The sequence below is a fragment of the Nerophis ophidion genome, linkage group LG06 (genome assembly GCF_033978795.1).
Source record: "Nerophis ophidion isolate RoL-2023_Sa linkage group LG06, RoL_Noph_v1.0, whole genome shotgun sequence".
In the NCBI taxonomy this organism is placed as follows: domain Eukaryota; kingdom Metazoa; phylum Chordata; class Actinopteri; order Syngnathiformes; family Syngnathidae; genus Nerophis; species Nerophis ophidion.
In genome coordinates this window covers 48,838,051-48,849,800 of record NC_084616.1, presented here as the reverse complement: position 1 = coordinate 48,849,800, position 11,750 = coordinate 48,838,051, and the positions used below count along the sequence as shown (strand labels likewise).

The following is an 11,750-nucleotide window of genomic DNA, read 5'->3' as shown; positions in this document are numbered from 1 at the left end:
TAACGTGAACGAAATAAACAGTAGTCGGGTGAAGTGCGATCTCTACCTAACTTGACGTCCGTCTAAAACTAATACAAATGGCACATGATTAGACCAATCACAATGAATAACGTGATTGTATAAGCCAATCAGCGTCATCCTGTAGACCGACCAGTTAGCACCTGAATAACACAGAAGTTATAGAGAACCGTAAGTAAAAATCTTAGTATTTAACTATTTTTGAGGTTTTCAGTGAAGTAATGTCGTGTTTGTGCGTGTCTAAAATATATTTTCTCATACACATATACTATAAATGCTGTCAAATGTGAGAACAGGCGTTTGGTTACAAGATGCAGAGTCATCTCGTAGCTAGCTGCTTTCCCGTTTGAGGAGCAGGAAAACAGGCCGGATAATATGAGAAAATAAGCAGGACTGTCTATACAATGCAAGATGATCTAATTAAATGAAGACGTTTTTGTACAGAAATTGTGCTGAAGTAGTTTAGGACCTACAGTAATCTTAAAGTGTGGTTTGGCCAGACATTGAAAAGCCTGCTATTTGGTCTTGTATTTTCTACAGTAGTCATCTTCATCATGGCCTCTGGAGCTTTGTTCCCCAGCATGGTGTCTGGGTCACGTGGTTCCTCCAGCAAGTACCTGGTGGAGTTCCGAGCTGGTAAGATGACCATGAAGGGCAGCACTGTGACCCCTGACAAGCGCAAGGGTCAAGTGTACATTCAGCAGACCGACGACTCCCTCATCCACTTCTGCTGGAAGGATCGCACCACTGGAAATGTGGATGATGTACGTGTACCGTATGGTCTGAGTTTATACCATAGTGTTTATATTTGTCAACGTGTCTTCATGTAGGACCTGATCATCTTCCCTGATGACTGTGAGTTTAAACGGGTCAACCAGTGCACCGCTGGACGTGTCTATGTTCTGAAATTCAAAGCTGGATCCAAAAGACTGTTCTTCTGGATGCAGGTATGCTGATCAGTCTGTGCGTCAGACACATGAACGCACAGGATGATTGGTTAAAGGCAAACCAACAGTCAAGAAATATTTGTGTAATTGTGCAAGGAAATGTTCTTTGATTTCAGGAGCCCAAGACCGACAAGGATGAGGAGCACTGTCGTAAAGTGAACGAGTATCTCAATAACCCGCCCATTCCTGGTGCTCTTGGCAGTGGCGGCAGTGGAGGGCATGATCTGTCTGCTCTGGGAGGTACCAGACTTTTTCATTTGTGGTCAGCTTTACAACCCGGCACACTTTCACTCTATAAACATTTGCAGCAAGATAGAAACTGCTAGATACATCAAATGCTATTCATTCCTTATATTTGCAGCTTTTCAAAAATAGCCAAACATAGGCCTACATCAATTAATTTAACGATAAATGAAAATTAACCCGGTAACTATACTGTCATCAATCATTTTTATTTATTTATTTTTTTCATCTTTTTTTAAAGCTGTGCATCACTCTAAGCACCAGAGGGTGTTTATTCAATTTAGTTAAATGAAAGGAGTGACGTAGGGTTGTGCGACATAGACTATTCATCATACAAATGATCAACGATACAGCTTTTAATACTAATGTTATATCATGATAATATAAGTTGACGACACATTCTAGGTGTGTTACGCAAATTTGACAGCAACAGGCGAACAAAGGCGTCGTTAACCATTGTAGCATTATTGCTAGTGGCAATTGTCTCAACAGGGCAAAGTCACTTCTAAGTCAGTAGTCCTTGCCTCCATGTTGGCAAAGGCCCCGTTTGAACTGCACACCAAATCTGATTTGTTTGCCCTCAAGTGACCCAGATCAGGGAATTTTTGCGCTGTCTAAACACTTAAAAGTGCTTCAAATCCGATCTTTTGGCATCAGGTATCCACATCAGGAAGAAGTTCTGAATCCGATTGGAATCTGATCTTTTCAAATGTGACTTCAGTCTAAACGCAAAGCGACTTGAATGCGACCCGTATTTGACTTTTTTGTCAGCTTTGGGCGAGCTATGTCACTCGTGTGCGTGGGGATAGACACAATCGCCAGTGGAAGTGAATATTTCATCACATCTGGTTTTGGTGTGCAAAGTCTATGTAGGACGACCAAATTTTTGGTGCAATAGTGTGCAAATAATAGGCTATACGGAACATATGAATATATATTTTTGGTGGTATAGCTAGGTTGGTAGAGTGGCCGTGCCAGCAACTTCAGGGTTCCAGGTTCAATCCCAGGTTCTGCCATCCTAGTCACTGCCATTGTATCCTTGAGCAAGACACTTTACCCACCTACTCCTAGTGCCACCCACATTGGTTCAAATGTAACTTAGATTTTGGGTTTCTCTATGTCTATTTGAGTCACTAGAGAAATATAATTCACTTCACTTAATTTAATTTTAATTGTGGAAAAAAATAGCGATTGTTGAAGGACCGGAATTGATGCTGTGGCGCATTTGCTTACATGTAACTTGAAAAATAAAGCTCCCGTAGATCCACGCTAATGTCTGTGTCTCTACTACTGAAAGGATTCATTGCTCGATTGAAACTTTTATTAGTAGATTGTACAGTTTAGTACATATTCTGTACAAATGACCACTAAATGGTAACACCCGAATAAGTTTTTCAACTTGTTTAAGTCGGGGTCCACGTAAATCAATTGATGGTATTTCCTACAGTAGCAGGAAGGCCATTAAAAGATGAAATCCCTCCCAAATATATTACACTATATACAAACCCCGTTTCCATATGAGTTGGGAAATTGTGTTAAATGTAAATATAAACGGAATACAATGATTTGCAAATCATTTTCAACCAATATTCAGTACAGTATGCTACAAAGACAACATATTTGAAGTTCAAACTGATAAACATTTTTTGTTGTGCAAATAATCATTAACTTTAGAATTTGATGCCAGCAACACATGACAAAGAAGTTGGGAAAGGTGGCAATAAATACTGATAAAGTTGAGGAATGCTCATCAAACACTTATTTGGAACATCCCACAGGTGTGCAGGCTAACTGGGAACAGGTGGGTGCCATGATTGGGTATAAAAACAGCTTCCCAAAAAATGCTCAGTCATTTACAAGAAAGGATGGGGCAAAGTACACCCCTTCGTCCACAACTGCGTCAGCAAATAGTCAAACAGTTTAAGGATGACGTTTCTCAAGGTGCAATTGCAAGAAATTTAGGGATTTCTACATCTACGGTCTATAATATCATCAAAAGGTTCAGAGAATCTGGAGAAATCACTTCACGTAAGCGGCATGGCCGGAAACCAACATTGAATGACCGTGACCTTCGATCCCTCAGACGGCACTGTATAAAAAACTGACATCAATCTTTAAAGGATATCACCACATGGGCTCAGGAACACTTCAGAAAACCACTGTCACTAAATACAGTTGGTCGCTACATCTATAAGTGCAAGTTAAAGCTGTACTATGCAAAGCGAACGCCATTTATCAACATCATCCAGAAACGCCTCCGGCTTCTCTGGGCCCAAGATCATCTAAGATGGACTGATGCAAAGTGGAAAAGTGTTCTGTGGTCTGACGAGTCCACATTTCAAATTGTTTTTGGAAATATTCGACATCGGGGAAGCGAACCATCCACACTGCTATCGACGCAAAGTTCAAAAGCCAGCATCTGTGATAGTATGGGGGTGCATTAGTGCCCAAGGCATGGGTAATTTGCACATCTGTGAAGGCACCATTAATGCTGAAAGGTACATACAGGTTTTGGAACAACATATGCTGCCATCTAAGCGCCGTCTTTTTCATGGACGCCTCTGCTTATTTCAGCAAGACAATACCAAGCCACATTCAGCACGTGTTACAACAGCGTGGCTTCGTAAAAAAAGAGTGCTGATACTTTCCTGGCCCGCCTGCAGTCCAGACTTGTCTCCCATCGAAAATGTGTGGCACATTATAAAGCGTAAAATTCGACAGCAGAGACCCCTGACTGTTGAACGACTGAAGCTCTACATAAAACAAGAATTGGAAATAATTCCACTTTTAAAGCTTCAGCAATTAGTTTCCTCAGTTCCCAAACGTTTGAGTGTTTTTAAAAGAAAAGGTGATGTAACACAGTGGTGAACATGCCCTTTCCCAACTACTCTGGCACGTGTTGCAGCCATGAAATTCTAAGTTAATTATTATTTGCAAAAAAAATAAAGTTTATGAGTTTGAACATCAAATATCTTGTCTTTGTAGTGCATTCAATTGAATATGGGTTGAAAAGTATTTGCAAGCAAATCATTGTATTCCATTTATATTTACATCTCATATGGAAATGGGGTTTGTACATCAATTCATACATTATATTACTCGAATTTACTTTCACGTAAAAAACACATTTTTAAGGCTTGCGATTTGTATTTTGTTTTGTAGTAGTAGTGACTTCCTCCCGGTCACCTTCCTTTGTCTTCACTTTATTGAATTGCGCATGCAAGTGCCGTCGGGCCACATAGGGGCCTGTGCGTGTTTACACTAAAGTCTGATAAAATCATATTTTATTTGCAGTGTAAACATTCAGTTGAATTGGCAACCCTAAATTGGCCCTAGTGTGTGAATGTGAGTGTGAATGTTGTCTGTCTATCTGTGTTGGCCCGGCGATGAAGTGGCGACTTGTCCAGGGTGTAAACGCCTTCCGCCCGATTGTAGCTGAGATAGGCACCAGCGACCCCAAAGGGAATAAGCAGTAGAAAATGGAAGGATGGATGGATTTAAAAAAAAACTGATTTGGGTCACTTTGGCCTGAAGTATAAACATAGTGTAATAAACTTTGTTCATTCAAGTATCATACCTGAAGGATGAGAAATAGCTAAACATGCTACACTAGGCCCTGTAGGAGGATACGCTAACCACAGGTTAGTGGAGTGATACACACATTGACAGTAGCGATTAGGGATGTAACGGTATTATAAATACCGAGGTATTTCTGTCTAAATAATACCGTGATGTGTGACGGCTTAAATGAAAACTTGGTGAATGCAGTCATCTTTTGCCGTTTTAGAATTGGCCGAGTCTGTAAAAAAAAACTACATATCCAGAATCCTCTACTCAGCGTGGGGGCGTTGAATGCTGTAAGCAGGAAGTGAAGTGTGTTCATACTCATCGTAGATAACATAAGTTGTTTTTTACAATTTTTCCATAACTGGTGGAGTTATGTTGCTAACAAAGAAGTCAAGGCCAAAACATAACCTCTTTGGCGGAGGTAAGAAAGTCTGTGTTCTGCCAAGCGAAGCACGCCACTTTCGTTTGGAGCGTTTCCGAGGCAACACAGAGCCAGCCAGTCGCGGCACACTACATGACATGCACAACTTGAAACTGCAGGAAATATGAGTAATCTAAAAAGGTACTTGCTACATCCTCAATCCATCCATCAATTTTTAAACTGCTTGTCTGTCGATGTGCGACTTAGCTTTTTCAACTAGGGAGAAAATGCATTTTAAGATGTTCAATATTTATTTAAATGAAATGTTTACTTACAGAAATGAGAGCCCATTTTGTTTTTTTGTTTATTTAGGGTGACCAAATTATTTAAATTCCAATTATAGTACAAACAATTCTACAGTAATGAGAAATAAAAGTTGATATTCTTTTAAATGGTTACTTGCATTATTATTAGATTATTGCTTTATGATCACTGTTAGAGGTGGGAATCTTTGGCCACCTCATAATTTGATTACGATTAAAGAGCTACAATTAGATTAAAAATTGATTATTGATGCAAAACTGGATTATAAGTGTCCTATAATAAAAAAGATGGTTGGATCTCTCGGTGAGGTGACTACCTGCCATCAGCCACATTTTAGAACTGTCTGCATTACTTTATTTACAATAATTTAATGATCAATTATTGACGTTCACTAATCGATTTTATAATCGTCCATGTCCTAATTGTGATGCATCTAAAAATAGATGATTTCCCTTCACCTCTTATCAGTTATTTATTCTGTTTAATAGCATGATGTAGACAAAAGTCTACAAAGAGTCTGTGTGCATAAAGCCAACTATGTTTTAAAATAAATGATTGCATATTGGGGTAATGTGTGGCACCTAGACACAAGAATATTTTAAATGGCAGTCTTCAAGTAACATTTCTTCATTCACTTGTTTTTCTCTGCTTTATGCTTTTTTATGTATACAATATAAGAATCGCAAATCAAACCGCAATTGTGGAGAGAAAAATTGCAATTTCTCGATATTGTGCAGCTCTACTACTAATCATGGCAGACATCATGAGAGCCAACGAGTACTTTGAGACAAATTATGTTTCAGAAACTTTTATTTTAGAGTGTAAATATAAATAGGATGAGCTACTACTTTTAGAAGCTGAGTGATACGCAGATACAGCAAGTAGCAGTGTTGCTAAGTGCTAAACAAGAAATACAAACTACAAACAAATTTAAACAATCACTTGCTGTACAATGTCTGCTCTTACTATGATGCCCACTGTTGGGGTGTTCTCATCTTCCTGTTTCGATAAAAAAATTATAATACTCACAAAGGTAAAACAGAAAAACGGTGAGCGCAAACAAGCATCTTTTTTGTGTCTTTCTCACCATCTCCGGTTATAGGTTGAATGTCAAAGTTTACCAACTTCACGGTTTATAGCAGTGCTTCTCAATTATTTTTCATTACGCCCCCCCATATGAAGAAGAAAATGTTTTGCACCCCCACTCACCACCGTGACTATATATAGTTTAATTTGTCTGTCAAATTGTTAAACAATACCTCTGCATAACATTGTAAGTTTATTAACATTAAAGGAAACATCACACCGGCCTTTGCTTGTCTGCCACCGTGGTAACATTGAAGCTAAGTGCTACTTACGCTTCGTCATATTCTGGTTCAGCAAAAAAAGCATGTTCACCGAGGTCGCACTGCGCCACCCTATGGGGGCCTGCCCTACTATTTGAGAAGGACTGGTTTATGGCAGCAACTTTTTACTATACAAGTAAGAGGCAAAAATGTACTATTTAGCACAAACTTTCACCAACTCAGAGGAGATGCAGCAGCTCAGTATGTCAATATACCTGCACAAGCTTGTTACGTCTCTGTGATCAAGCCGCCATTTTTAGCAGATGTTTTTAGAGGGCTTTATGAGGGCAAAGGATGGTATGACATTATGAATCCCATTGCCTCCATTGTTAGCTGACTTTTCTGGCGTTTACTTACTAGTTACAATGCATTAAGACAGTGGTTCTCAACTTTTTTTCAGTGATGTACCTACTAATCAGAGTAAAGCATTTTTGTTTGATAAAAAGAGATAAAGAAGTAAAATACATTACTATGTCATCAGTTTCTGATTCATTAAATTGTATAACATTGCAAAATATTGCTCATTTGTAGTGGTCTTTCTTGAACTATTTGGAAAAAAAGATATAAAAATAACTAAAAACTTGTTGAAAAATAAACAAGTAATTCAATTATAAATAAAGATTTCTACACAAAGAAGTAATCATCAACTTAAAGTGCCCTCTTTCGGGATTGTAATAGAGATCCATCTGGATTCATGAACTTAATTCTAAACATTTCTTCACAAAAATTAAACTTAACATCAATATTTATGGAACATGTCCACAAAAAATCTAGCTGTCAACACTGAATATTGCATTGTTGCATATTTTTTTTTTTTTTACAGTTTATGAACTTACATTCTTATTTTGTTGAAGTATTATTCAATAGATATATTTATAAAGGATTTTTGAATTGTTGCTATTTTTAGAATACTTAAAAAAAATCTCACGTACCCCTTGGCAGACCTTCAAGTACCCCCAGGGGTGCACGTACCCCCATTTGAGAACCACTGCATTAAGAAAAAGAAAACACGTGTTCTTGTCTTAAATTGGAATTTCGAATAATAAACAAACTTCAAAAACGGAGCAGTTTACCTTTTAAGCTACGTGATGAAATGCTTTCTGTATGTTTTATCTTGTGCTGTCATGTGAAGGTGAGGGTGGTCTGCAGAGCCTTCTGGGTAATATGAGCCACAATCAGCTCATGCAGCTGATTGGACCAACTGGACTTGGTGGCATCGGTAAGCATGATCTTTATTGATCAATGAGAATCAATTAGTTGATGATTTTAAGAGAATTCATGTCAATGTTCCTCACTTGCCAAGGGGGTCTTGGCGCACTTGCTGGTCCAGGTTTAGCCAACCTTTTGGGCAGCAGCAGCAGCAGCAGTGTTCCTTCTGCTAGTAACTCCTCCACAAGGTATCATCGCATGATTTACTTGTTGTATTCATGTCATATTTATTTTACATATTTCAGTTTGTTCTTCCTTTCTTTCTCAGCCCGTCCACAGTGGTCACCCCCACCTCTACGTCTGCTACCAGTCGAATTGGCTCCTCACAGGCTCCCACCACACCTGTCAATGCCTCTGCAACCTCAGCAGCCTCTCCGCCTGCGAGCACACCGACCACCCCTGCTGTGACTGCAACAGCAAGTGTGGCAGAAACGGCAGCGGCGGCGACAGGAAACCCTACCCAGCCCATCCAGTTGAGAGACCTGCAGACCATCCTGGCAACCATGAATGTGCCTGCCAGCGGCTCAGGAGGTGAGAATAAGAATGATGGATCAAAAAGTGAGAAAAGTCAACTGCCATTCATGAGGCCAAGTATTTATTTCAACATGGTCAAGAAGAACTGTTGCAGTTCGGGATTAGGATCAAAGAAAATATTTGTATCTGATCTCTTAATTCTGCAATAGGTTGTGTTATGAGTTAAAGTGTTGTCTTATTGGCATACTTAATACTTTTAATCACTACTTACTTGGATAATTATGTGGTGTTTTCTGTGCACCAAAGATTCTGTTTACTCTCACTGTCATGTAATCTTAGGCCATGTCCACACAAACACCGAGAATTTCAAAAACACATTTGGGGGTTAAAATAATCTTCATCTACACAAGTGTAGTTTCAAAACTGTCTACACACAAAGACATACACCTGCTGTCATGCACATTTTGCTTGTGCTGCTGAAACCCAACACTCATAGAATTAACATGTTCAGCAACATGGTGATGTATTACTTGTGCAGTGAAGTGTACATTATTTCTAAACTCAGCACGCACTAACGAGCCAAGGAAACCATTTTGCATGTTTAAGGGAATTATAAAGCATTTGTTTATATAGTGATATAGTACATGTATAATGAAGTGTATGTTGTCTTTAACATCAGTACACACTACAAGTACGCAACATTGTTTTTTTTTTTTAAAGGTGCTTAGTCACTTTTTACGTGTGAGCACAGTCGCGCCCAGCTCCATCTACAAAAATGGAAGCAAGACACGTAAGTTAACATCATAATTTGTCGTTAAACACGGACTAAAAACAAAATAATGTTGCAACTTTCTTATGATACACAGCAAAAAGTCTTGCTTGTAAAAGTTGTCCCATCAGGTAGAGGTTCGACGGCGATCATATCCAAAACAGCCGAATGTCATTAGCGCCGGCAGGAGTGTCGGAAAGCCCATTTTGATATGTCTTTTTGATTAATGTTGAGTGAAAAGAGCAGCATGTTATTGTTGAAACATACATTAAGTCCTCTTATAATGTGTTTAAAGCCAGCAAGGCAGTGTTGAGCTTGGAAATGACAGCACACAACCGTGACGTCCTCATAAGTCTCTGTTTGTGCCGTGTACACGCATACGCTAAGCGGAGAGTTTTGGATCTCTACACTTTGGCCAGCGTTTGTAAAAGTCTGCGCTTTTCAAGACAAAAGTATGTGTCTGCGTGTGGACAAGAGGCCTAAACGCAGAGATAAGTATGTGTTTAAGTATCTGTGTTCGTGTGGACATGGCCTTAGATAAGTGGGTTTGAAAATTAAATCAGTTTTTCTTTGTCTTTTGGGGCCCTATTTAGACCCACAAATATAATAGATGTTTGTGAAACCAATTTTTCCTACCCTCGATAGTAACATGGGTCTCATACTACTATGTTAATACCATGAGTCACTAAGTGGTGCTGTTGTTACCTCACAGTGGACCTGGCCAGTGTTCTGACACCAGAGGTGATGGCTCCTATCCTGGCCAACCCTGAGGTGCAGCAGAGGCTGACGCCCTTCCTGCCCACAGGGGAGTCACTGCTTCAGAGCACAGATGAGCTCCACAACACGCTCGGCTCACCCCAATTTCAGCAGGCAAAGAGTTCTACTTCCAATTATGATGTTTTTTTAAGCAGTAGTCTGTGCGGCGCTTATTGGTTATTTTTAACGTTGTGTTTACTCTCTTTGTTTGTGTTTATGTGCAGGCTATGAGCATGTTCAGCAGCGCTCTGGCTTCAGGGCAGTTGGGGCCTCTAATGAACCAGTTTGGTTTGCCGGCAGAGGCTGTGGATGCTGCAAACAACGGAGGTCAGTGGTTTGTTGCTAGAAAACATGTGAGGATGTAATGCCTATAAACAACCACAGGAATGTGGTTATAGTACAATTTAGTAGTATAATAGCGGTAGAATAGGCGTGACCAGTAAAACCCTCCTTTATTGCCCTTAACTGGCCTGACCATGGTGAATGAATGTAAATAAAGTTTACGACTTTCTAAATTAGTTTTTAACAACATGAAAGCTTTCTAGAGATGAAATACATAGTTTAGTCACTAAATTTACACTTTTTAATCCAATATAGTAATTGGCTCAGCCTTGGGCATAATCAGTAGCCCTGTTACTGAATGGCACACACTCAAAATATGTTTTCTGTGATAAGAGTAAAAATGGGTGAGATTGACTTTTATATATACCACAATTGGGAAACTGTGTGGTTGCATTGCAGATTCTAAAAGTAACTCAAAAGTCACAAAAGTGCCACTCCTTTTTGCATAGTCCCAAAGGTGTTTGTACTAAAAAAAAAAATCCACACCTTGGCAATGTTTGGTGACTTTATCTATTACAAGCAACACAATCCAAACTAAAACACATTAATTAAATGGTTTGAGTGTCCTCAAAGACTAAATCATCAACATTTGACATTTCTACACATTTTGTTTGCAGATGTGGAGGCTTTTGCCAAAGCAATGGAGACCGAGACAAAGTCCGAAGACGGTGGAGATTCCAAAGACAAAAAGGACAAAGATGAGGACATGAGCTTAGACTAATAACCCTTTTGGAAAAATGTATTTATTTAGCCGTCACAGCTTCTGGAACACATTTGAAGAATAAATATATTACACTGAATGAACACAATGCTGCATGTATGCCATCTTATCCAAAACAAAGATCAGTCAATTGAAAAAAACATTTAGGTAACTGGAAAAAAAAACATTTAGGTGACCCTCCTCTCTGAGCTGCCACCTTATCGTGGTAGAGGAGTTTGCGTGTCCCAATGATCCTAGGAGCTAGGTTGTCCGGGGACTTTAAGCCCCCTGGTAGGGTCTCCCAAGGCAAACAGGTCCTAGGTGAGGGATCAGACAAAGAGCAGCTCGAAGACCTTTATGAAGAAGACATAACGAGGACCCAGATTTCCATCGCCCGGGCGCGGGTCACCGGGGCCCCCTTCTGGAGCCAGGTCCGGAGGTGGGGCACGATGGCGAGCGCCTGGTGGCCGGGCCTGCTCCCATGGGGCATGGCCTGGCACAGCCCGAAGAGGCAACGTGGGTCCCCCCTCCAATGGGCTCACCACCCATAGCAGGGGCCATAGAGGTCGGTTGCGATGTAAGCTGGGCGGGAGCCGAAGGCAGGGCACTTGGCGGTCCGATCCTCGGCTACATAAGCTAGCTTTCGGGACGTGGAACGTCACCTCACTGGGGGGGAAGGAGCCTGAGCTAGTGC

The 11,750-nt window shown here is 40.1% G+C and overlaps 1 protein-coding gene across 1 annotated transcript; it reads left to right on the top strand.

Annotated features, from left to right (window-relative positions):
- The first annotated feature begins 67 nt into the window (after window positions 1-67).
- Window positions 68-11,165, top strand: LOC133554839 (proteasomal ubiquitin receptor ADRM1-like). Its single transcript, XM_061904033.1, has 10 exons — window positions 68-189; window positions 559-782; window positions 849-965; window positions 1,082-1,205; window positions 7,939-8,025; window positions 8,110-8,203; window positions 8,284-8,546; window positions 9,971-10,128; window positions 10,239-10,341; window positions 10,974-11,165. Exons 2-10 carry the CDS (start codon window positions 573-575, stop codon window positions 11,075-11,077), a joined length of 1,260 nt encoding a protein of 419 aa, XP_061760017.1. The 5' UTR covers window positions 68-189; window positions 559-572; the 3' UTR covers window positions 11,078-11,165.
- The last annotated feature ends 585 nt before the right edge of the window (window positions 11,166-11,750 follow it).

Bases quoted from the DNA above. Each gene is read 5' to 3' on its own strand.
- LOC133554839 (XM_061904033.1), top strand. From the start codon at position 573: ATGGCCTCTGGAGCTTTGTTCCCCAGCATGGTGTCTGGGTCACGTGGT. The intron at 1,206-7,938 runs GTACCAGACTTT...TGTCATGTGAAG, and splicing joins TGATCTGTCTGCTCTGGGAG to GTGAGGGTGGTCTGCAGAGC. The intron at 10,129-10,238 runs GCAAAGAGTTCT...GTTTATGTGCAG, and splicing joins GCTCACCCCAATTTCAGCAG to GCTATGAGCATGTTCAGCAG.